This window comes from Canis aureus, chromosome 12 (assembly GCF_053574225.1).
Source record: "Canis aureus isolate CA01 chromosome 12, VMU_Caureus_v.1.0, whole genome shotgun sequence".
NCBI classification, from domain to species: Eukaryota; Metazoa; Chordata; class Mammalia; order Carnivora; family Canidae; genus Canis; species Canis aureus.
Window position 1 is genome coordinate 16,537,162 of NC_135622.1, and position 26,456 is coordinate 16,563,617.

Genomic DNA, 26,456 nt, shown 5'->3' on the forward strand with positions numbered 1-26,456 from the left:
ATTTCTGAGAACAGTTAGACCATTGAAGTGATCATGGAGTGGATGTCCAGAATTATAGGTTTGCACTGAACTGCAGTGTGAGCCAGCTAAGAAGATCTAACTGGAGTCACAAAAGGAAGTATCTTTTTTACCTAGGTTTTAATGTCTTTCTTTCTCAATAATTTTGTGTTGAATTTTTTCTTTGGGTTAATCTGAACAATAACTACATTTATTATTAAACTTGAAGCCATCTCTCCCAAGGAATTTTAAGAGTCTCAAGGGGAAGAAGGACATATTTCTATGGTTGTCATAGCTGCTGAAATTTATCTGGCATTTAGCTGTCAAAATAGCTGCTGGCATTTCTAGGGCCCTTGCATGAGGCAAACTGCAATACCAAACCCTTTTTAGTAAAAAGAAGAGGTTGTGGTATGCCTTGTTTATTCTGAATGCATTATTAAAAAAATTTTTTTTTCTTATATATTGATTCTTATGGATAGTTGTACTCATTTGACAGAGGAAACAGAATGTGGTATTTACCATGACCCCTAGCAACATATGCATGTTTAAGGTCAAGTTATTCCATAAATTAAATATTTTCTTTTAATAATGTGTTTATATTACAGTAAGAGGCACATAATAGATGCTCATGACAAAGATCCTACTTTCAGCATGATTTCTGTTATAGCAGGGTGTTCCAATTCTCTTAAAAGGCCTTTGATGTTCTGGACAAAAGGTTTTTTTTTTTTAAGATTTTATTTATTTATTCATGAGAGACACACAGAGAGAGGCAGAGACATAGGCAGAGGGAGAAGCAGGCTCCCTGCAGGGAGCCTGATGCAAGACTCGATCCCAGGACCCTGGGATCATGACCTGAGCCAAAGGCTCAACCAATGAGCCACCCAGGTGCACCTGGACAAAAAGTTTTTTATTCAGAGCTTCCCAGGGACGGTATCCAATAACTCCCTTTTTAAAGTATATGAATAGCCACCATATCCTAGAAGGTTCAGGAAAAGATATTTGGCTTCCAGAATTGTTTCATACTCATCCCAACTCATCCCAAGTTGTGGGGTTGTATTCTCAATCTCTATTCACTGATTCCTCAGACATAATGCTCTCAGGTTAAATTCAAAATATGCATTTTTTTGTTTGTTTAATATAGTTGATTTCTGCTTTTCTTGTTTCTAAAAGGTTCTGAGGCAATTAGTAACAAGGACAACAAGGCTGATAAAATGGAAATAGAAAGTCAGTATACAGAAAAATAAGTGGAAATAATGTACTAATGATAGGATGGTACCAGCCTAGGTACAAGACCCAAACTCAAGTGCACATTTCCTGGAATCAAGGGATAAAAAACAAGCAGTATATACTACACCACTCATGATCAGGAAGAAGGAAGTATACCAGTTTCCTAATAGAGTCAAAAATCTTCTGGCCATAAATTCCAAAAGAAATTCTCCAAGCAGAGATTAAGGAGTAAAGTGTGACATTGTGAATAAATGGATTAATGCTAGTACTTTCCTCCTTAGGGATATGCAAAGACTAAGTTAAGCAAAACATGCTAAGCCCTTAGAATTGTCAGTGGCACATAGTAAACTCAAACATTAACTGTGGTCCTCAACATGATTATATAAAATTTATATACAAATTACACGGTAAAGAACCATTGATAATATTCACAGTAACTATGGCAAATGCAGAAGTGGATTCTATTTAGTTGTTCTTGAAACAGCCCTAGCCAAGAGCATGACATTACACAATTCAGTGAAGGTGGTTGACACAAACCACAGCTAATGTAGTCCAAGTGTGGGGCTGTCTGGTGTCCTCATTGGATCAAAGGACAAAGCAGAGGGGAGCTATAGAAGTGGCTGGATTGTATACCTTCTAGACCAGTAATACTTGGACATGATTCTTAGTCATCTGGTAAGTCCTTAGGATCCTTTAAATGAGCAGGGAATGAATAAAAAAACCCCAAGTTCTTATAGGCAAATGGCAGGCAATTCCATAGACTTATAGTAAATTGCTTACTAATATCTAGTAGGTGTATTATTGAGGGTTACTAAAATTTGGTACTCAAAAAAACTCACATTAATACTATACTAGAATTTCTTGAGGATTCTAATTCAGCATTTTACCAATAAGTCTGGTTCCTCCACAGTTACTGCAAAGCCCAGAGAGTGAGATGGCTTGTTATCTGTTTATCATTAGCAGTATCCCAAGTTTACTGGGATAGCAATTAAATGGCAACTGTTATTGTTATTTAAAGTATTAACAAAGTTTTCTGAGGGCTGCTTGGTTAATCCTACAATGTGTTATGATTTATATTTGCATCAAAATATTGCTAAAGTTAACGCCTGTATGATTGCCTCAAAATGTGCTTGTGTTATCCGTATGGTTCTTTTTCTGTTGGAGTAGCTTTCTCTGACTAAGTGACAGTCACAAAGGTTTGAGAGCTACTGCCTTAGATTCTCTTGCCTGGATGTCACACTGTCAGCTAGACTCTCACTCATTGCATGTTGCTCTGGAAACCAGCAAGGATGAGGTAAGGTTGACTCCCTAATGTATTATTTATTCAATAGATATTTATTGATCTAATCTAATTAATCTAAAATCATTCCTTTGTATCAATGCTGTACTAGGAAATGGGTGTAGATTGGATCATAAAACTAACTTGGGCTCCTCGTAGGACTTACAGTCTAACAGGGATACAAAATTAAAAATATCATACAAATAATTTATTTTTTCAGGTTATGACAGTGCCATGAGGAAAAAGAACAAGGTGGGATGAGAGAAAATAATGTTGGGAATCTGTTTGGGGGTCTATTAATGTTAGGAGTGTGGAGAAACATTTCCAAAGAAGTAGCATTTGATCAGAGATTTGAAGGTAAATCAGAGATTTGTTGGCCAAGCAAAGAATGAAGAACAATTCATTAAGAAACCAGAAAAAAAGGCCTTTGTGGAATTCACTTATCCCTCCTTGGGCCTCAAATTCATAGACGGAAATGATTTATGTGGCAAGATTATCTTCTCATAGTTACCACGCTGTTTCAAAACTTGTACCATTATTCTTCCAAAATTTAACTTGATAAAGCTTTCTCTGAACCATCTTGCTTGAAATGTATTGTTAGGTATTATATTCGAAGTTTAGATTAATTGTGTACATATTCATGTATGTACCTTTTGATGATGGTCAGACTTTGGAATTCTCATAAACCAGATAATGACTAATATTGTAACTTACAGTAATTCTAGGAATGGAGGGATTGAGTGGGGCATGGTATGGGATCAAAATACATATGATTATGTATTATCATATGGGTTATCATGTATTATCATATAATATGGGTTATTAGAACTAGGGCCTAAGGTCAGAATAAAAGACTAAGTTTGAGTTAATGTTGAGTTACCTCAGAACTGAATTAAGATTTATTCAATTTCATATAAGGTCAAGAATAGCTTCAGAGCTGCCTTAGTCAAATAACCCTCTGGGGAGACTGGAGTCATCTGGGAACATAGAATTATACAGATCATCATGTACACCAGTACTATCTTCTTAGAAATACTTATGTCCTCCATTCTTGATGGTGAGTTTTACATGGGGGCTTAAAAGGGTACATGTCACCAAATACTGGCTGGGTTTCTCAAAGCCTGGTGCCTGAACCACATGTTTCAGAATCAACTGTGTTGTTTGTTACAAGTGTAGATTTGGAGGCACTACTCCAAAATGGCTGAATCAGTTTCTGGACAATCTTCAGTGACTACTTGAAATCTATCATATGAATGCTTCCCTGACCTCTCTCTTGAAGCTCTGTGCCCCAACTCCTTGTCCCATTACCAGTGATGACCCTGCTTCCTGCTTCTTAGAGAAAATTGAAACAACCAGCTAGAGGAATTTTTCTGATATCCTGCTTTCAAATCTCCTAACCTACCCTCATCCTTTGTCTCTCATCTTTCAGCTGGGCTCTCTGCATACCACCCTCCTGCTTTCCCAGATATTGCTACCAATTTTCTTTTCTTCCTCCTATATATTCAAGTGCTCTTTCTCAAAAACAATCATTCTTTGTAAGTATTGAATCATGTCCAAGTGTCTTCTATTAAACAACAAATACAAAAAAAAATAAACAACAAATACAAATTAAAAATACCTTCCGTGGTCCCACATTCCCTCTAGCTAACACCTTCTCTTCCACTTCTTCTAAATTAGCTTTTTGGGAAAAGATCTGTAGGTTTGGGTTTCTCTTTCTTCATCAGACATTTTTCTTCCTCAGCTCACTGAGATCTGCTTCCATCTCAGAACCCTACTCAAATAGCTCTTGCTAAGGCCACCACTGATCTTTTCACCATTAAACACACTGGGCCTTTTCCATGTCCCCTTCCTCAGTTTGCAGCATTCAACATCACAGAATCCTTTCCTCGAAGAATTCTCTTTCATTCTTGGCTTCTGAGACATGGTATTCCCTTGTTGTTGGTTGTTTTCTCTCTCTCTCGGCACAATCTGACTCCTCTTCTACCCAGCTATTAGGTGTTGCAGTTGATTACCCAATACTACCACACTTGGCGAGCTTCTTCATGCTCATGGCATCAACTGTCATCTATAATTGACTTGGAAATTGATGTCCTCAGCCCCGTCTGCTCCCTCAGCTCCAAATCTGCATGTTCATCTGCTTACTAGATATATCCTTTGCTGTCTCTAAGTTAGCTCATATTCAACTCATAATATTTCTGCCTCTCCTCTCTCCCCAAGCTGATATCCCAGTGTTCTGTGTTTCAGTAAATGGCTCTATCATTCAATTAATCACGTGAGTAAGAAACACGAAATTCACCCTTGAAACCTCCCCTTTCTCCATCACCAGTGAAGCCCATCAACAAATATTTCTCATATAGGCTATAACCTTCTCAAATCCATCCCCTCGTGCCCATCTCCTCTTACCTAAATCTTAACAATAGCCTCCTAACTAGTCTTCGTGTAGCTAGAGTGGTCTTTTCCAAAGGCAGATCGATCCTATCACCTCCTAAGTCTTTTGCTGATTTTCTTTGCTCTAAGACTGAAGATCATAATGTTTATCGAGGCCCATAGGAGTCTCCAAGTTCCTCTGCCCCCTTCTCTTCCAGCCTTGCCTTCCACTATGGTTCCTCCTTCTTCCGGTCAGACACACTGGTCTTGTCTCCTCCCTCTTTCAGCCAGGCACACTGGGCTTGTGCTTTCAGTCTCTCAAATAAGCCATATTCTCTCCCATCACAGACCTTTCTCCGTGCCATTCACATGCTCAGGTTGCTCTTTCCCTCCTCTTTGTCTGGGTTACTCTCACCCCTCAGAGCCTCACTTTCTTGGAGAAGACCTCCCTACCCTTAGATGCTGGATGCAGTTCCTTTGTAATAGGACATTTTTTTCTCTCATAGCCCTTTTCTCAGTTTTTAATTATGCCCTCCTTTGTGGGATTATTTGATCAGCATGTCATGTCTTTCCATTAGCCTAAAAACTGCCTGCCAGTGGGAGTCATGCCTGTTTTCACTCTCGTTGCCTCCCTGATGCCCAGCATAAGGCCTGGTGTGTTGTGGGTGTTCCAAGAATGAATGGATGAAGAACTAGGCATGCCCAGACCCGAAGGAAGTTTCATATTATTTGTCACAAGGGTCCTTGGTGTATAAAAACACCAATGTTGCTTCTTTGGAAATTACTCATCATCTAGGAAGGAACATTTCTAGGAATATGATAAATGTTTGTTGAAAGGGTGAGTTTCGGGGAAGCTCACAATTAGTCCTGCTCTGATTATATAGCCAAGAAAGGGCATCCAGAGATCTATACCTTTGCCCTCAAGCACACACCAGGTGCTGCCTCTGCCTTCACAATGTGGCACATCACATTGTCTGTTATCTAAGAAGGGATAAAATTGGAGACAATTATGGTTTATAGTCTCTTGTTGTAAAAAGAAAATATATCCAACTTCTGCTGCTTTTGTCTTATAGATTAACTTTCTTTCCCCTCCTCTCTCACTGTACACATAAACAACAGAGCTCTGATATATAGACTTCTTCTTTCGCTTGGATATGAATCTGAGTTGAACATAAGGGGAAAGTTGTAAATAATTGAAAAAGTCATAAAATTGGAATGTGTGTGGGGACTGTATAAAAATAAAGTGCTTTTCCATAAAATGCTCTGGGAATTGGTTTAGAATTCAGCGAAAACAGTTCTATCCTGAGCTGGACACAGTTCAACACTGGGGCCTTCCAGAAGTTGGAAGCTATGGCACATCTCTAGAAATCTGGAAAGTAAAAATGCTGCACTTTAATTCTGATTTTGCAAACTTGCACGAAAGAAGACCAAAACAGGGGCAGGAGGTCGGTGGAGGATAGTAAGCTACTTTGTGTTGGAGGGACAGTTTTGGAATGCTAGAAGGAAACACTGGGAATGGGGGCTCAGAGCAAAGGTGAAGAGGGGATGGAGTTGTAACTCCCTCTTACATCTCCTCCACTGTCCTTCTCCTCTTTATGGTACTGACCCTGGGACCTTGCTCCCAACTATCTTCTTAAGCCCAGTTCTTTGAGAGTCTACCTTGATCAAGTGAGGCAAGACTATCTGTTAGGAACCCCCTCCATTCACCTATTTACAATTCATTCTTTTTGTCAAAACCCCTCTCCATCAACTTTCCAATCTGTTTTCTGTTTAGGTTTTGTGCTGCCCATTGCTTCCATGGGCTGCCTACATCATGATCACTGATATGCTTCTTAGCACGCAGATCTACTAAGTCAGGATCTCTGGGAATGAGGCTAGGAATCTGGCTCTTGATAAACTCCCTAAATGATTTTTTATACCCATTAGGTTTTAAAACAATTGAGTTGGCCCCTCCAGTTTTCAACTTCCTAATTTCTTTTCTTGGGTATTGAACTTGCCCTTCATGATCCAGGAATCTTATGGATAATGATGGATTCAGGCTGGCCCCAGGACACTCTCCTCTTGTGCACCATTTCCATGGCCAGTCCAGCGGTCCCCACCTTTACCTCCAATACCTAGGTAAATCTGGCCTTATAGATGGGACACAGATTTTTAAGTTGTTACCTGTAAATATAAGGTATTATCCTTCCCAGTGACATTTATCTTTCTAAAAGAAGGCTTTATCTTCCAGAGAAATGCATTTCTAGGGAATTCTGTGCATCCAGGGCTAAATGTGCCAAAATTAATTATAGCTGGAAAACCCTGATAAGCAGTCTTCAAATCAAAGTTAGAGCCTGGCCACATATCCTAACTGTAGGAATGAGTACAGAGACTATGAAGACAATTTATCACTTGAAATGTTTAATGGAGCTATGGAAGTTGCTCCTGGAAACACCATCTCTTGCGTTAGCATTTTGGCAGTGTGGTTGGGGCAATCCTTCTAGCCTGGGCCTCGACACCTTTAAAAGGTGAGAGTCCTGGGGGCAGATGAAGGAAAGAGATGGCAGGGGGTTGTTCAAGACCTTGGGCTTTGAGATTGCCTGCTCTGAGACTTCTGGCGAGACCTGGAATGAATTACTCTCTCTGCCTCATTGTCCTCCTTATAAATTAAGGACAATAATAATATTGATTTCATGGCATGTGAAGATGAAACCTGATAAGGCCCATGAAATACTCGGCACAAGAGTTCCAGAGCATAATACTTGTTATCCCTCTTATCAACGTCTTTATTATTACATTTGTGGTGGGAGACAGAAGGAAGCAATTTTTCCATTCTTCTACTTTTCAAACCTTCAAACTTTCCTGGAGCACACACTGCTGCTTTCACTCACATGCTCTTTTCCTTATCAGACAAGGACCTGGGGATGGGGGGGTATCTTTTTTTTTTTAATTTATTTTTTATTGGTGTTCAATTTACTAACATACAGAATAACACCCAGTGCCCGTCACCCATTCACTCCCACCCCCCGCCCTCCTCCCCTTCTACCACCCCTAGTTCGTTTCCCAGAGTTAGGAGTCTTTACGTTCTGTCTCCCTTTCTGATATTTCCCACACATTTCTTCCCCCTTCCCTTATATTCCCTTTCACTATTATTTATAGATGGGGGGTATCTTACTCTAAGCCCCATCTCCTGCACCATTTTGTAAACAGATGTGACCCAGGGAACATGAACACTCAAGACCCAAGGGTCTCCAGCATTAGGGGGATGTATAGAAAAGGGCAAGGGCTGTTCACTCATCCTGCCTAGATGATAGCTGGGGAGTCAGTTTGTGCTGGTGTAGAACCTCAATGCCATCTTCTTTTTGAAAAATTAGCTGACAGCGTCATGCCCTCGTTCAGGCCGTGGGACCCTGAAGCCAGGGCAGTAAGAGAGGTCTCCCAGAACACACAGCTGAAGTGTGGGTGACCCTATTCTGTCTTCTCCAGTCACCTTTTGGGGATTCATGCCCAGTCCTGTAGGAGATATGGGGACTGAATTTTGCCCTGGAAATCTACAGAAAGATTCATGACTATCATCTGATAGGGGTAAAAAGCTGGGGTTGATGCCTCTGAGCCACAGTGTCCAGTTCCAAATCCAAGTCCAGTGTAGACTGAAGCCAAGAGTGGCCCTGATAAGCCTAAAGTATCTGATGCAAAATAATGCTTCTTGTTCCATAGGTATTGCCCTAGGTGGGCAACTGAGCCTGCCCAGCCACAGCTTGGCATCAGCGGCAGCAGAAAACCGTATTGTTTCTTAAAAAGGGGACCTTGTGCATCTCTAAGTGGGCTGCTGGGAGCCTGGGCCCTGTACTCTGCATACTCCTGGCTGGTGGGCGTAGCCATCCACTGCTCTTCACACTACCATTACGACAGCTTCCACTGGAGCGTTAGGACCATCGTGGGGCACCTGGGAGTTAGCAGAATGTACGCCATGATTAGGAATGTGGGACCTCAGGTCAGAGACGGGAGAAGGGGATGGGCATTAGGAGTCCATTGTGGAGTCTTACAATTGGCTCCCCGATCAGATCTGGAGTTCCACTGGTGGGAACAGAAACACAAGTGATAATGACAAATCCCTATTTCCAGACCCCGTGTATTCTAATATGTGTCTTCTTTTCCTCAGATATATAACTCAAATAATGCCCAGGTATAGGAAAATCATGCTCATGGCATGGACTCCTAGGCCACTTCAAAGCAAGCACCCTACCAGCTGGCAGAGCTTTTGTATAGAGCATTTTTAAAAGGTCCTCCAGAGGGCAGCAGAGAGCAGGCCTAGGCCAATGTGGGACTGGTGAGAGGTGGCGCCAGAGGTGGCCATGGTCACATTCCCTGGGATTGCTGAGGGATGGGCTTTTGATTTAGGAGGATTTGAAATTAAGAGTAGAAAGGGGGATGCATTGGATAAGGGAGCTTCATGACCTTGAAAAATAAGAGTGTTCATTAGATACAAAAACACTTGGGAGACTTTGGACGTGAATGGTAACAGGCAACCATTTCCTGGGGGTGATTATGTGCATATTGCCACCCAGGAAAACACTGGGCTTAAGACCTCTTGATCTTTTAGTGACATTTGGTGAGGTGTGGCATCAAGTGTGCTTTCTAGCATCTCTGCTTTGACTTTCCTCCCACTAGGCTTTGGTGAACATCCGTCTACCCCCTGGACTTGAGAGCAGAGACCATGTGCTCTTGAAACGTATACTTCCAAATCCCCAGCAGGGCACCTGCAGCATCATGACCGTCAGGCAGGGGTTTAGTGGATGATGTTGAATTATCAGCTGCCAAATCTTTATAGGTATAAAATAAACTTAAAAGATCTGCTTCCCTTTCTGGGGAAGTGTTTGGGTTGTCCCCAAATTTCTGAAGTCAAAACAAACGATGTTCACAATAGCCATCACAGCATCTTTTTTTTTGACCATCTGGACTAGTTCAGGTGGCTGCCATCTTTGAGACATAGTTCTTACCCCATGTAACTCTTCTGCAAAAACAAGTACTCCTCTGGGGGGTGGTTAAGGAATAAGAGGGCAATGGGCATGGATTGGGGAGGGGCAACCAAAGCCAAAAAGAACTTTGTGGACAGTGAGCATGCACTGCCATCCCCCTCCCCCTCCACTCTGTCTCTTCATGCATTAATGTTTTCTACAAATCATACATGGGCATGGTTGGGAGATGATGGCACTGGCATCTGGTAGCCCTCTGGGGTTTGCTCTTCTCCCCTCCCAGCCTGGAGGTGGGATCTGCTATGGCAGCTGCTGCTTCTAAGTGTAGGGACTAACTCAGGAGTCCTGTTCTGAAAGCAGCTCAATTCAGGAAAGTGGGAGAGTGGGAGGTGGGGTTGGGGGATGAGGGGAAAGTGTGGGTGGACAGGTACATCGGACAGGCAAGGAGGGGGTTGGGGAGATGGGAAAGGGGATTTGTTAGGGATGGGCATTCTCGTTCTCGCACCAAATCCTCTCTTTAGCGATGAGCACACTGGGAAGGCTTCCAGAGTTGTGGCATTAAATCCTAGAGATTGCAGCAGGGAGAGTGTCCGGAGGGCTTCCAGGGACAGGAACAAAGTTGCACTGAAGAGTGGGGAACAAAAGGAAACTGGAAATAAAAAGAATCAGAAAGAGAGAAGGGACACATGTGCATGCAGTGCAGGGGACCTGGGTTTGAATCCGTCTGCATGAAAATCTTTGAAGCTGGGGGGACCCATGCTGCCAACACGCCATGGGAGAGGGAGAGTGACAGGCCAGGGCAGCCACCCAGCCAGCTCACGTCAGAGCTGATATCCATTAGGCTCTTGCTCCTAATCAGCAGCCTTTTCTCCTTGCTGTGCTGCTCTGCTCCAGAGGGAGTCCAGGATCAAAAGTCGCTACCACTTATTTTGGATTTGGTGCTTGCAAGATAGGCACCCCACCCCCTCAGTTCCCTTTCTTCTCCCCCTTCTTCCCCCGTCTTCCTGAACTAGGTCCAGATAAATGGGGGTGTCTCAGAACACTCCCTGTGTGGGGCAGGAAAGCAGTTTCTTCAGCCAGATGCTCCCCTCACCTTTGAAGATGAATGAGAGGAACATGCGTGGTGTGTCCCCCACCTCACCCACCTCTGCTTGAGGTCTTGACTGAAATCCCCGCCTCAGGTTCCAGAGCTGAGATCTGCTGACTCACGTACACTCACATACACCAATTAATGTGTACCCTGTGGAGGAGACTGACACAGCTCCAGGGCCGTATCACCAAAGGCAGCTGTGGCCTCCAAAGCTAAGTACCTGCAGCGTGTCTGTAGGCCACACGTGCCCACACAGGACTAACGTGAAATGGCTTTGCCTTTCCACAGGAAAACCCATCCTCCATAGCATGCCCACAACTCCAGCTAGCCTTTCCTCAATGAACAAATATTCATTTTTTCGTGGAGAAGGGTGAGCACATCCGTTAATCATGAATTCGGTGTTTTTACTGCCTCAAACATCTTTAACGATGCTCTACAGCTTTAACTCATCTGGGTGTCAGAGGTGAATCCTGATTTTGTTCTAAAGCAGTTTCCAGTTTCCCAGTTTCTCTGGGTTCTCCAGGGCAGCTTATACCTGTCACTGTATCTGAAGGTCTCAAGGCTGCTCGCTCCTGTCCTGGAAACAATTTCATTTCTCTCCTTCTCAGGAGAATGGAGGGTGAATGATTTCTTGGGGAAGGTTCAGGTTTTGTACCTCTTACTACACACCCCTGGGCACACGCACACGCATATGCAATGTCTCACATAGGACTTGTAGGAATCTTAAAGGGGTTTGTAGATCCCTTGAAGCTTATACAAGAATATCAGTTTAAGATGTGTTGGTTTACATGGAAACAGTTTTATTATTTGTATCTGATGTTGGGCAACTGTCCATATTCTCCTCAAAACTCCCTCTTTTAAATGCCTTTACAACCTTTGTCATTGCAAGTCCACTGACAGCTGCCTACTGCTCTTTGAGAGGTGAGGTGTCACAGGGTGGCCCCAGGAAGTAAAAGACAGGTTGCCAAGGCTCACAGACATTACTGTGAAGGTTTCAAATTCTGCCAATGGTTTCCTGACATGTGCTTTTAAACACAGGGGGCTGGACCAAAGCTCTGGTGGCAGTCATGGGGAGGGTCCCAGCTCTGATGTCCCTTCAAAGGAGAATTGGGGAGGGGGTCAGCTGCTGGCTTCCAGCTGCAGTGCCTCAGGACCTACTGCAGGGCTCAGTGGCAGCCCACTGCCTCCCCAGAGAGTTCCCAGCCAGTGACCATGTGTGGCAAAGGTGCCAGGCCTGGCCATTTCTGCCACTGTGGGGCTTCCCTAGGAGCAAACTTTGGTGTTGTTGGGCCAGCAGAGACTTTTCAGAGCAGCCCCAAAGTCTGAGGCTCTTCCTGCCCATCCTTCCCACCCCCTTTCAGCACAGGTGTCAGATCTGGGCAGTGCTATCAGCTTCCCTTGACTGCTCCTGCTTCCTCTCCCCTCTATCTTTTATCAGTATCCCCCCAATAAATCTCTTGCACTTCTAACTCTGTCTTGGTATCTGTTCTGGGAGGACCTGCAGGGGTGCAGCTTTGTTCACAGGTGACATTGTTGGTCACTTTGCACAATCCTTACCTCCCCAGATCCTCACCTGCAAAGAGCCCCTACAAGTTGTCAACCCATTTTGTCACAGAATTAAAAGTCTGTTGGGTGTGGGTTCCATCCTTCTGGCTATGCAAATTAGTAGGGTTCATGATACCACCCCATTCAGCATCCCGTAGGGTCCTGAGGTTCCCTGGAGATGAGATGGAGTCATGAGATAGTCAAACACATACTTTATTTATGAATGGAAGTTCTTTCCAGGATTCTAGGCTGGATAACAGAACTCTCAGGAATGGACCCTGTCCACTTCTAGGACTCTTCTTGAAAACCAGGACAATGAGGTCAGTTCCCCTTTTCTCAGGAGTCCTCTTAATCCTTCTAAGAGAAAGTACATTCTAGTGTGTCTTTGAATTCTGGTAGGGGTGAGGAGGACAAGGATTCCTGCCCTTCAGTTCCTCCCAGAAAGGTCTTCCAGCCAGCCCTCAATTGCTAGGACCTAACTTTGAGTCCATGATATGTATCAGCTCCTCTCTGTGACAGAATGAAGAGGAGGAGAGATTGGCACAATACAAATAACACATTGACAGCAACTGGATTCCACATTTTGGAAGTAACATAACAAAGATGGCCCCATGATAGCTTATAGTCTATTATTACTGAACAGTATACCAAGGAAAAACACTCAGGAGATAAACACAGGGTGATGCATTTCTATAAGAACGAGACCCATGCACGGTGTAAATCACGGTGTTTCGCACATGTGGGAGCTGACAACATTTTTCAATGGGCAGTGGACAGTGGGTCAGAGGAAGGCTTGCTGGGCCCCCAGCAGGGATGTTCTACTATATTTGAATGAGCCACAACCATCCAATCTTCTCCTTATTATGTGCAGTGACGATGCTCTCCAAACACATGCCTTCAGGTGCCCTGGACTGACTTATTGCAATAGGCCCTCTGAAGGTCCCAGCTTTTGGCTTGAGTACCCAGGTTGAGCGTGGGTCTTTAGAATCCTGGGGAGAATGTGCTTCTCGGGGCCTCTGTGCCTGGTGGGCAGTCTGGACCCCCTAGGACAGGTGAGTTAGCCACAGCCAGACTAGCAGCTTCCTCAAGAGTGGAAGGAGCATTGCATCCCCAGTTCAGGGATAAGCACAGAGAAGGTAATCAATAAATCCTTGTTGAATTCATCCCTTGCCTCTTTGATAAGAGAGGATGTATCCAATTCCTTGATACTTTCTTCTTAGGTATGTCTCATAATCATGCTGGTTCCTTATGTACCCCTCTGGAGTGAATAACCCACGCATGGTATGATTCTTCATTGGAAGTATGATGAATGCTTTGGGCATTGATTTTTTTTTTTTTTTGCCCCTAAATTATGTCTTTCATTCATATATCTGCATTGAGCTGGCTTTATTTAGTTTATTTATTTAATCCTCATGCTGCTTTGCAGAATATGGCTCTTGGGTTGTTCTGGCTTATGCTGTTGCTATACAACTTCCCCAGGCCTGCCAGTGTCCTGGTAGGGCTATAGCCCGCATAGCTGGTAAAGGCTGGGAAGCCCGGGGGCTGTGCTGGTCTCCCTCAACACTACAAATGCAGCCCATGTGCATCCATCCTTCAGACCACAAAGAGGACATTCATGGATGTCACATGAGACTTCTGCTTTCAGCCACATCTGGACAACACATAAATCTGAAGGGCAGAAAGAAACTGTGTGCTCACCTGCTGGAAACCTCATCTGAGCACATACCTTATGCTAGTATAAAGCTAAGACTGCATTAGTGTCCCTGCCCTAAGATACCTCAAAAGGCCAGGGCAGGGAGACCATGTGTCTATCTTCCTTGATGGCCTCTCTAGCCATGGGACTTGGCCTGTTAACACCTCATAGGGAGATTCAGGCTTTGACATGAAGTCCTCTGCTCTGTCAAAGACCAAAATGTTCCAGAAGCAGGAAAGTACTCATGGTTTTAGGATCAATCAGAGAATGTTTGATATGGATATTGACCCATTCTAGCAGTTGCTACTCTGTAGGAACTGGATAATAAGTCACTAGATTTGCTCTTCCTATTCTTCTTGAGACCACCAATTTTTGGTGAAATAAAAAAACCCTCATGCAATCCTCAAACCACTGCATGTTAAAAGGGATACTTAGGTTATCTAGTTCAGCCCACAGTTTTACAAATAAGTAAAGAGGCTCAGATAGATTAAGTATGGAGCAGGCCTCTCGACTCTTGGTCTGTAGCAGACACTAGCTGGCATTAGTGGACATAACCTGCCGTACTGGTGTTCACCACAGTCCCTCGGGACATAACGCAGATGAACCTGAGGTTCTCAACTTCAAGATGTTTCTGTGCACTGAAATGCTGAGGTGCCTAAAGGAAGGCATCCATGCTTCCTTTTCATAGATGCTTAGAAGACGGAGTTAAATCTTGCCTTCAGATTTTGTGCAGTTCCTTCTTTTGTTCACCCTGTCAAGTGAAGGTGGATGTGATGATGTGCTCCACCAGCTAAAAGAGGGTAATCTGAGCCTGACTGGGGACAGCTTCACTCAGGTCAGGCAGGGGATCTGGGCAAATCCAGGTGCTACAGGAATCATCCTAGAATGAACCCCCACATACAACCAAAGTTAATTTTAGAATATGGAATGGATTGCAGGGAATATTAAGCCCTACCTTGCCATTTTACAAGCTCAGGGAAGTTCAATGATTTGCCTTGGGTCACACAGCATGGGGGATGGCAAAGTCATAGAAGAATCCAGTTTTTTTTTGTTTGTTTGTTTTTGTTTTTTAACTCAGGGTGGGATGCTTTCCCTAAAACATTCTGACCTTTTTCACAAGCCTCAACGTGAGGATGTTTCTGATGGTTTCTAGATCAAGGCATTATCCATGCATGAAGAAGCAAGACACAGATGGTGGTGGCTGCCCCTGCTGAAGACCTGGGGTCTAGGAGAGCATGTTGGAAGACCTGGGGTCTAGGAGAGCATGTTGGAGTAGAAGCTGAAGCTCTCGGTCATGGTCTTGGAGTCACTGCGAGAGGAACCGTTGGAGGTGAGGTCCAGGGATGAGGGTGTGGTCTTGGGACCATCCTCTAGCTCCTCCTCATGGGCCCCCACCACGGTGGAGACGGTGGTCTCCAGGCGGCTGACTTTATACACGCTGCCCTGGGTTTGGAGGTACCGGGTGGATTTCATTTCAAGCCCCTCGTAGTCGCCGGCGCTGATAAAGGGGCAGCACCGGAAGGCATGTTTGAAGCCCAGACGGAACCTGGTGAGAGAGCACATGGAGAGGTGACCCTGGGGGACGGCTCCTTCACCCGCCAGAGTCCCCCAGCCTGACTCTCCATTATTAGTCTTTACACTGACAGCTGAACACAGTAAGGCCAAAACTATCGGAATGCCAGTCATCAAGGTATGATCCAGGACTAAACCCCAGAGTCCCGCGAAATGCAGGTGTTGACTGAGGGCCACCCCTGGACTCCATGGCCTCTACTGGTGCCACCTCAGCCCACACAGGATCAGTTCACAGAAGCATTAGCCAAGTGTTTATTCCGTGCACGGTACTGTGCTAGTCACCGGGCAGTAAACACACATTCAGGACTCCTTTCCCTCAAGTAGCCTGATGACCAAGATTGACTTCAGTCATGTCCTTTCAATGTGCCTCAGTTTCCCTGTTTGATAAATAGGGAGAATCAGCCTTTACCTAAAGGCATCCTGGGATATTTAGCCCAAGAGCATTTAGGCAGGTCATCAGGCTCTCTGAAGAAGCCTGATGCATCTGGGAATGTGTGGACACTTTCAAGAGAATGGCAGCCACTAAATTCACAGCACTTTATAGGCTGAAGACAGAAGGCTAGAAAGACTGTGACAAGCACTTTATTTCTGCCCCCTTTCCCACAGAGAGGTGAGAAGGTGGGGAAGGTGCTCCAGCTGACAGACTGAGCTGCCACCCTGGCATCCCAGCTCCCTTTTGGGGACTCTGCACACTCACCTGAATTCCCTATTACTGACCACAGTTCCCTTCTCTCACTTGTCCAAGATTGGCTTCTTCTGCCAGGATAGCTTTCCTGACCAAGGAGGCCCAGATCAGGGCCCTTTTGCTTACCCTGACCTGCTGGAACTGCTAGGAGAAACTGGGTAAAGCTGCCTAGATGGTATGATGGGATGGGAAGCAGAAAGTGAGAGACCGGTGAAGGGAAACGATGGAGATTCTCCCGTGGAGAATAGTATTCTGGTGCCTTCAATCTGTGTATGTGTGTGTGTATATGTGTGTGACTCCCTCTGACTCCCCCTCTGTCTCCCTCCTTGCATGCACAGCCCCCTGTGCGTGGATCCGTAGGGCAGAGTGAACCAATTCACAGTCTGTGAACTAGATCCAGCTTGCAGACCTATTTATATACATCAGTGACAGAGATTATTTTTTTAATGTGCACTCCCACCCCTCCTACCTTAGTTGCCAGTGTTCAAAAGTCAGAAGACCTCACACAAAAATATGGATTTCTGGTTCTTCTTGGAAAAGAAAAAAAAAAAAGTCTACTTTGGGTTCGTAATTCTGCCTGGCGAAAACTAGTAAGGATTGAGTAGTGTAGTAATTTTTTGCTGCAGTCCTCGCCACTCCCTCTTGTATCACAGAGGTTTTGCTCATTTAGGTTGAATGGTTGGCTGCTCTAGAGACATGTGATCTTGTTACCTCTGGAGAGAGTATGAGGGATGAGGTCCTCACCTGTCGTTGAGGCAGCAGTAGATGATGGGGTTGTACATGGTGGAGCTCATGGCCAGCCACATGATGGCCAGGTAGACCTGCTGAATAAACTTCTCCAGGTAGAGATCAGGGTTGATGTAAGGCAGGAGGAAGAAGATGTGGAAGGGCAGCCAGCAGATGGCAAAGGTGCATACCACGACAATCATCATCTTGACCACCTGGCAAGAGGGTGAGACAGGTGAGACCACCAGCACACCCACCTTTCCTCATGGTTACTTTCTCTCTTCTCCCATCACCTCACTGCACACAGTGCAGTATGGGGTGGGAAGTATTTATAATAACTCCTTTCCAGGAGGAGGAGGAGGAAGGACCATTTATATGTGGTACCAAGGGACTTTGATTATGTCAGTAGTTCTCAGAGTGTGGTTCTAGGAACAGCTTTGTAACCATCATTTAGGAACTTGTCAGAAATGTGCATGCTGGGACCCCATCCCACACTTACAGAATCAGAAACGCAGGGAGTGAGATCCAGAATTCTGTGTCTGACAAGCCCTTCGATGATTCTGAGACATGTTCATGTTTGAGAACCTCTGTGTTATATATCCTTTTGGCAGTGACTGGAGAAGCCAAAGGAGGGTAGATCCAGGGGAATGGGAGAAATCCAGGAAGGGGGAGGAAGCAGCTGGGGTCGGGTAGGGGGACGAAGGGCCAGGGCAGTATCTGGGGAAGGAAGGGGAAGGGAGGGGCCTGGACAGCTGCAGCTAGGGAGTACCAGATGGTTAAACGGGATTTAAAAGGTTCTTTGAACAGTGGGTGATGTAACCTGTTCCTTTTTATCTTCAAGAAATCTTAAGAGAAAAACTAACTAGCATTCACACAATGAAATACTATATGTAAAGAGGTACCAAAAGAGAAAAAAATAAGAAAGCTCTTGATACACTGTTTTTCAAAGATCTTGTGGATATTGTTAAGTGAAAAAAGTGAGGGGAAAACATATGTATTGTGTACAAAAGAAAAGAATATATATTTATTTGACTTATAAATGCATTGTAATGTCTAGATGGATTAATAACAAATAACAGTGGTCACAGTAGTCTGTGTGTCTGTGTGTGTGGGGAGGGGCGTGCGTACATGAGTTGGGAACTGGGTAGATGGGAGACCTAGAAAGGAGGGAGCCCTTTCATGGTAAGACTCAATATATCTTTGGACTTTTAATTTTGAAATAATTTGAGATTCCCATGAACTTGCAACAGTAGTACCGAGTTCCCAGGTACCTCCAGGGAGATCATCTTACATGACACTAGCAGGTGATTAAAACCAGGAAATCAACATTAGTACAGCACTATTAAAGCAACTTCAGACTGTATTTGGATTTTGCCAGCTTTTGCATGCACTCATTTGTGTGTGTGTGTATGTGTGTGTATGGTTCTATGAAATTGTGTCACATGGATAGATGGTGAAGACCTCACCACAATTAGGTTGCAGAATTGATCCATCACCACAAAGAAACTCACTCATGCTACACTTTTATAGGCAGACTCTCCCCTCAGTATAATTCCTGGCAACCCCTAGTCTGTTCTCCATCACTAGTTTTGTTCCTTTTAATATTTATTTATTCATGAGAGACACAGAGAGAAGCAGAGACACAGGCAGAAGGAGAAGCAGACTCCCCATGGGGAGCCCGATGTGGGACTCAATCCCAGGACCCCGGGATCACACCCTGGGCCGAAGGCAGATGCTCAACCACTGAGCCGCCCAGGTCCTGCCCCTCCTTTTAATACTTTTTGAAGTTTGAATCAAGTGACTGCATTATTTTGTCAAACTCTAATAATAAAAGAGGACTTACTAGCTCTTTAATGCTTTTGTAGTTAAGTGTGTGTGTGCGTGTGTGTATTGCAATTGCTCGTAAGGCAATAACTAAGCGGTTGCTGCCTGTACGGGTAGGCCTAAGCTACAAATATGATGAAGAGAGATCTTCCCTCCCTGGCCACACATTCCCTCCCCTCCCCTCCACTCCACTATCCCACAGACCCCAGGGATGTTTTGTGCCTGTGGCCTCTGGGCCTCCTGAGGCTCTGGGGCGCATCTGCCTGCCAGCTTATTGCCTGCACCAGGGTGGGTCAGGTGCTGCTTGCTCTTTGCTTACCTTGCGCTTGGCGGAAACCTGCTCGTGGTAACGGTCAGAGGAGTCCCCAGGGATCTCGCTGGCCCACAGGGTGATTCCCACTACTGTGTATGCATAGCCAATCACCAGCAAGGGGAGGAAGTAGATCAACACAGTTACGCAGATGTGGTACCTGCAACAAGGAGGATGGGAGAGGTCGGTCTAAGAAATAACAGGGGCGGTCAAGGCTTGACAACTACCTTTCTCAGCATTTGGATGATAAGGCACGCCCCAGGGAGGCTTGCTGCCCACATTGGATGGTTGGGTGATACATGAATGGATAAACTAAAGAAAGCAAATCTCTTCAAGTTATGTTTTTCTTGTGGACTCATTCTATAATAGAGATTCCTGTTGAGATTGGAAAGAAGAATAAACATTGACAAAAAGGAATTGAATCCATTGTATACCTATGACAATATTAGTTGAAAGTAAGGTCAATATTCCGTACATTCTCCCTCCAAAAAAAAAAAAAAAATGCACCCTCGGCTGCATTAAAAGAAGTATACTCTCTAGAATGCAGGAGGTGGTTGTACCATTGGGTTCATACTAGTCAGATTACATTTAGGCTCAGTTTTGGTATAGGAGTGCAGACCAACTTATACATCCAGATGAGAACCACTGGAGGGCTGGTGAGCTCTCATCCATTCTGCATGATAAGTGGATTCACAAGTATAAGAATAATTAGCTTGGAGGAGAGAGATTAAATTTATTTTACAACCAGGATCAGTGGATGAAAGCCACAAAGTATAAGCCGCTTCTAAGCCAGGCCCTTAAAAATATATCTCCGGATGGAAACTTTCTGGGTCTCAGTTACATCTTGCAGGACAGATACCAACTGACTTGAGTTTGACTGAGACATAGGCAGAAAGAAACCTTTGCGATGTTAAATCACTGAGATTTTGAAGTTTGTTACAACAGCATACCTTATCTTATTCTGTTTAAGGCAAGGGTCTTCCTAAGTAGGACACTCAAATCATTTTTTTTTTTTTTAATTTGAGAAAGGATGTTTTTCTCAGGGGGGTCTGGTATGTCTGGCTAGTTATAGTTCTTTTTTCCTGATATGGGCTTAATGAAGAGGCTCAGTCTCTTAATATTAACTACTAATAATAGTGGGAATGGCTAATATTTTGGGGAGTTCACTCTAGATCACTGTGCTAATAATAATAATGCTAATGATGGTATTAATAGCAGAAATGGTAGTTAGATTTTATTTAGTGAAGAGTGAAATGCCAAGCACTTAACTACCATTATTCTTATTTGATACTTAAAACAAATGATTAAATAGTTACCATCATAATCCCATTTTATAGATGAGGAAGCTGAAGTTTAGAATTTAATTAACTTTCCCCAAATCACAGCTGGTAAAAAGAGGAGCTGGGATAAGGCGGCAGGACTATAACCCCAGAACCAGCTTCTTGTCCCTGGAGAAAAGTCACCCAATGGTATTTTCTTCCACTCTGTTTATGCTTATTCTCTGAAATTATTTCTTTTCTCAATAAGGAAAACCCACTTATTCACTTAATTTCTCCTTTACCGATACTATGTTTTCAATCACTTCTTTGCAAAGCCCCATAGTTTTACTACTTATTTAGCCTCCTCTGAATATTAAAATTTGCAACTTGAAGACATTTGAAGAGCTTTCAAGCAATGCACCACAGATTTGACAAAGCAGAGTGCTGAGCGCATCCATTTTGTGCAGATAGGCTGCTCCAATCTTGTTAGGTCCCTCCTCGATTGTCACCTCTGGGAGCCTCTGGGTTCTCCAGCCACCAGGGCAGTGAGTGCCTACTGAGGTTTCTACCTGACCTCAGCCTTTCCTCCTGCTTGCCTTAGTTGCCATTTGAGATTTGAGGGCAGGGAGACCATGGGAACCTCGAGGTTACACCTGCTCCTCCTACCTGGAAGAACAGTCCTGCTTTATGCAGACTGACACTTGATTGGTGATCTAAGCACATTAGCTGAGCTTTGTGGGGCCAGTGCCTCAGAGTGCTGAGCATCCCTATGGGAGTCAGGGACATGACAGGAGGACCCTGCAGTTGTCACCTATGCTCCTTACCCTGGACCAGTGGTTCCCAAACTTGAGCCAGCTTCAGAGTCACCTGGGGTGCTTGTTCAAATGCAAAGGGCTGGACCGCACCTAGACTTTTCCATTTAGCAGGTCTGTGGGGAGCGCCTTAGAATCTGCATTTATTTTTTATTTATTATTTTTAAAAGATTTTATTTATTTATTTGAGAGGGAGAGAGTGCAAAAGTTAAGGGGGCAGAGAGAGGGAGTAGGGAGTCTGACTCAGGGCTTCATCCCAGGAACCTGAGAACATGACCTGAGCCAAAGTCCAACGCTTAACCAACTGAGCCACCCAGGTGTCCCCTGAGAATCTGCATTTATAACAAATTCCCAGGCCACGCTGCTGCTGTGGTCCAGGTTCAGATTTTGAGAAACACTGTCCTAAACCAATGGTTCTCAAGCCCAGAATCATATGAGAATCACCAGGAGAGCTTTTAAAATGATCAGTGCTCAGAGACGCACATTTAATTGGCCTTGGGTGTAGGAGCAGGAAACCACAGTTGAGAAAATTCTCCAAGTTATTCTGGCACATGGTTAGCACTGAGAAGTACTGTTTCAGGTCCAAGGTCTGCAAGCCCGTTGGAATCCCATTGTTTGAGATTTTATGACTTCACCAAAGTGCGTGTTAGCCATATTTTTAAATTTCTGTGTCTGACACTTTGAGGTCTGGGCCTTGCTGACTTGGAAAGGACCATCCCTCTTTGGGCTAGTTGATTCCTAGAGATAATTCCTGCTAGTGTGCCTTTCATATGCCAACTAACCAACCCAGGGCCCATACACCCCCACCCACCTGTTTTCTCAGGGGCTTTTACTGTGTGGGATCCTATCCAGCTGCCATAGTCACTCCAGGGCCACCTCAGTCAGGGGCGTGGAACCCAAGGAAATGATTCAAACTAGCCAATTCTAAGCCTGTTTACCCTGCCTCACCCATTCCTTCTCTGGAACACACAATAAAGGCTTTCCTGACGTCCCCCCATGCTCTCTCTCTGCCTGTGGCCCTGCATGGCTCGCCTGCTCCTTTGTCCTGGGAACTGTGAGTAGTAAACTATCTTTTCAATGGCAATCATGTCCTCATCTATTGGCTTCACCATACCTGAATAGAAAATAAAACCTATACTTTAAAACAAAGTGCCCTTTAGAAAATCACAGATCAGATCAGACCATTATGAAAATGCTAAGCTGAATCAATAAACATTAACTTATCAGCCTCTTTCTTTCCCCCAAGTAGGTTCCACGCTGGGCATGGAGCCCAGTTCGGGGCTTGAACTCACGACTCTGAGATGGAGAGTTGGACGCTTAACCAACTGAGCTACCCAGGAGCTCCTGGCCTCTTTTTTTCTTATTTTAAAGAAGGAAAAGTAATTTTCTTATTTATTTGTAAACAACAAAAAGTATGGACTTAATTCTAGTTAAAAAGTATTACAATCAGGTAGTGCATTAACTTGTCCATTGTAAAACAGGGATAATTAAGAATAACATAGGATTATGACTCAGCAATTTCACTTCTAGATATATACCCAGGAGTAGATACTTGTGCACCAGTGCTCATTGCAGCACTACTCACCATAACCAAAAGGTGGAAACAACTCAAATGGCCCTCAGAAGTTGAATAAATAAACCAAATGTGGTATACACTTAATGTTGGAATATTATTCATCCACAAAACAGGAATGAAGTTCTGATACCTGGGACAACATGGATGAACCTTGTAAACGTTATGTTAAGTGAATAAGCCAGACATAAGAGGACAAATGTTGTATAATTCCACTTATATGAAATATCTAGAATAATCAAATTCATAGAGATAGAAAGTGGAATAAAGGTTGCCAGGGGCTGAGGAGAGGGAATAGGATAATAAGTACAGAATCTAGGATGATGGAAAAGTTCTGAGAATGGATCTTGGTAATGGTTGTGACAACACTGTGAATGTATAATGGTACATTTTCTCTTATATGTATTTTATTGCAATAAATTTATTTTAAAAATTCCATTAAGAGCATTCTAGTGGAGCTGGGGTCTTAAGTCTCCAGATGGACAGTTATTTGCTTCATCCAGGAACCCCTTGACAACCTCCCTTTCCAAAATCATAAAAGAACAAACCAACCTATAAGTTTGATTCTTGGATGGGATCAAAGGTTAAATGCATCCCCCTAAATCTTGCTCAGATAAATCCCCTTTACATAGAAATTGCAAATACTCAATCCAAACAATGTCTGAGTTATCAAAACTCCTAAATGGCTCTCAGCCAAATGAATGAATTCCATCAGCTGAGAATATGAAAATAAATACATTTCTTCCATCTTGACACCTTCTTGGAGAAATTTTACCATATCCTTGTGGTTAATTGGAGATAATCCTGTTTTGTAATTTTTTATGCCAAAATCATTATTTTAGAGAGTTGGCCGATGGAACCTTATGTAATCTTATTATGTGTGGCTCTATGCTATTTTTTGGTGTTCAATTCTGATATTCCCTAGGTTCCTGCCAAGCAGGGTTTTATCAGTTCTCAGAGTTAATATCAGCCTTAGGAGAAGAGAAGAGGGGTCAGGGATGCCTCAGACGTGAGTCAGAGAGAGAACCAGGAGTGACAGCAAGAGGCTGTGACAGCAGGGATGGCATGGCTCCCACTTGATGAGATGTGTGCATGGATTCTGATCATTAAATTCTGTCAGGGGACTTATCTGTACTCAGAAGGTAGGTGCACACAAAGAAATCATGTCTTTGTTCCCTCCCGGTCACTCCTCTAAGCAGCACATTTTACAGGATAAACTTGCTGAATACAGACTGTGCCACCCCAAATCCTGCAGATTTGCCTGTCCTTAATGCTCTCTAATCCAGGTTCACCAATGGTTCACTATCTGGAGTCATCTCATTGTTCAAGCACCAACAGTTCCGGTCTCTGAAAAAATCCCCAGCATTTGAAATCAGATACATGGGTTTATTCAACAGTATCCAGTACATCTTCTAATGCACTTCATGGAGGCTCTTGGTGCCCTGAGGTCTCCGGGGAGGAAGGGGGCTGAGAGGACAGGGCTTGGGAGTTTCTGCTTTACTGTAACAAGTGACTGCTTTGCTGGGTTTATGCGTGACTTTCTGTGGATGATGTTGTTTGGTGGTGGTGGCGGGAGATTTCAGCTGTAACAGAAAGGGTGATGAGCACCGATGTAATCCTAATCCTTATCCAACGCATTAAGCCTCTCCATGATTTCCATACCACGCAATCAGCTACTTGCTTCTTGAATACCCCGTGATGTGCTGCTCACTGGCCATAAAGGCAGCTCCAGGAGTGAGACCTGGAGCTTGTTAGAGATACAGACTTTCAGGCCCCACCCTGGATGGGCCAAATCAGAATGTGCGTTTTAACAAGACTACCTGGTGGTTCATGCACAAGTTCGAGTTTGAACATGGCTCTCAATCTTGGCTGCACCTGGGGAGTCCTGAAAAATTCCAATGTGTGGATCCCATCCTCAGCTTCTGACTTAAGACTGGCCTGCGGTGCTGCCTGGGCATCAGAGTTTCAGAAGCTCCCACGTAGTTCTCCTTGCATTGTCATCGAGCCTCCTGCTGCTGGCAACTGCAGACGGATTCAGTTCCTCCTTCAACCGAGAACCTGTGGCCTGTAGCTTTCCTTACTTCATCCTAGGTCATGGGCAACAAGCTACATCTGCCTCCAGGGACGAGGACCGTTTGCAGGACGCAAACTTGAGGTGACCAGGAGCACGCCTGTCCCCAGGGCCCTCTTTGCATCTCAGACTTGTGGGGCCACTCCTCATTGGCCAGGGTTTGAGTAGCCCTCCTCCTGCCCTTCCTCCAGCGGCCCTCAGGCTATTTCTTAGAACACAGTGCTGGCCACCTGCCTTTTTACTTTCTTTCAAAAAATTGTCTTCTTTGCAGAAAAATGTGGTTTCTTTGTAGTAAAAGAAAGAAAAATCCATGTATTTCGCTTCTAGACATTAGACCAAATCCCAAAGCCCTTGCAGTCCTCTTGCAGGCAAATGGAAATTACAATCTACTGATTCAAGCATTTATTCTGCACCTACTCTATGCCTGGCCCTGTGTGAAGAGTCCAAGCCTCTGGTCTCATCACCAGGAGCTCAGTCTGCAGGGGACACGGCGAAGTACCAAAGAATGTGACAGACAGTGGTTACCACCTCAAGTGGAGACACTGAGAAAGGCATCAGAGGCCTTTACAAATATATATGAAATACAGAAAATGTATTCATATGTAAACAGTTTAAAAAATGACCCTGAATATAGTAGGCATTTTGTTACTAAGTGCGTGGAGAGTGATGGGAATTCAGAAGTAAGACTCTCAACCAAGCCGATCGGGGATGCTCCCTGAGGAGGTGTGCTTGGCCAGGCCCTGATCTGCAGGAGGTGGGCAGCTCAGGGAGGGAAAACAGAAAGTGCAAAGGCACCAATGGAGGATCTGGGCACGATGCGGTGCTGCAATGTGATCTGGACTGAATGCAACGCAGCTGTGCAAAGGCATACCAGGAGACTTGGTCAGAAAGGTAAACGGAGGCTAAATCATGAAGGGCATTTTATGACAAGCTGGAGAGTTTATAATGTATTCTGAAGTTGATGGAAAAGCATGAAATGGTTTTAAACAGGGAGCGACATGATCAGATGCTTGTGCTCTGGCCATGGCAGGGCTTCGATGGAGGCTGGCCAGGCTAGAGGCACCAGCCTTTGGGATGCTGTGCATGGATCCAGGCTGGAAATGGCCTGATCTAGAGCCATGGCAGGACAGGGAGGAGGGGAAGGTTCTAAGTGGTGCTGTGGCTGGGGGGAAGATCTGGTGGGCTTTGCTGCCAAAGGGGCAATTTAGCTGGATTTCTGGCCAGTGTGAATGGGGGCGAGTGAGGCCAACTGTTGCTGGCATGGGGACCATGGAGGAGGGGCAGGCTTGTTGGGGAGGTCAGCAAGTTGATGTTTGGCCATGCTGGCCTTCAGATAGGCAGTTGGACGTCTGGATCTGGCTGGAGCTAGGACAAAAGGCCCAGATGGAGATTAGATTTGGAGCCCTGAGGTGTCTCCAAACACTGAGAAGATGAGAGAATGTGGGGAGAGAGGAGGGTGGGGGTGAGCCCA

At 44.4% G+C, this 26,456-nt stretch overlaps 1 protein-coding gene and 1 long non-coding RNA gene across 3 annotated transcripts in view; one reads left to right on the forward strand and one right to left on the reverse strand.

Moving 5' to 3' along the window:
* Window positions 1-770: 770 nt before the first annotated feature.
* LOC144280707 (uncharacterized) lies at window positions 771-23,356 on the forward strand. 2 transcript variants are annotated; one of them, XR_013349103.1, is made up of 3 exons: window positions 771-3,560; window positions 15,307-15,483; window positions 22,591-23,356. It is a non-coding gene; the product is annotated as an uncharacterized LOC144280707 (long non-coding RNA). The 2 variants fall into 2 exon arrangements; XR_013349102.1 differs by lacking the exon at window positions 771-3,560 and having other exon boundaries at window positions 11,676-15,483.
* The window catches only part of TACR1 (tachykinin receptor 1), a 144,246-nt gene continuing 130,447 nt past the window's right edge, over window positions 12,658-26,456 (reverse strand). Inside the window, exons 3-5 of the mRNA XM_077843041.1 lie at window positions 19,280-19,430; window positions 17,155-17,351; window positions 12,658-15,699 (exon numbers count right to left, since the gene is read on the reverse strand). Coding sequence (XP_077699167.1) covers window positions 15,408-15,699; window positions 17,155-17,351; window positions 19,280-19,430 — 640 coding nt within the window. The 3' untranslated portion in view covers window positions 12,658-15,407. The remainder of the gene's footprint in view (window positions 15,700-17,154; window positions 17,352-19,279; window positions 19,431-26,456) is intronic.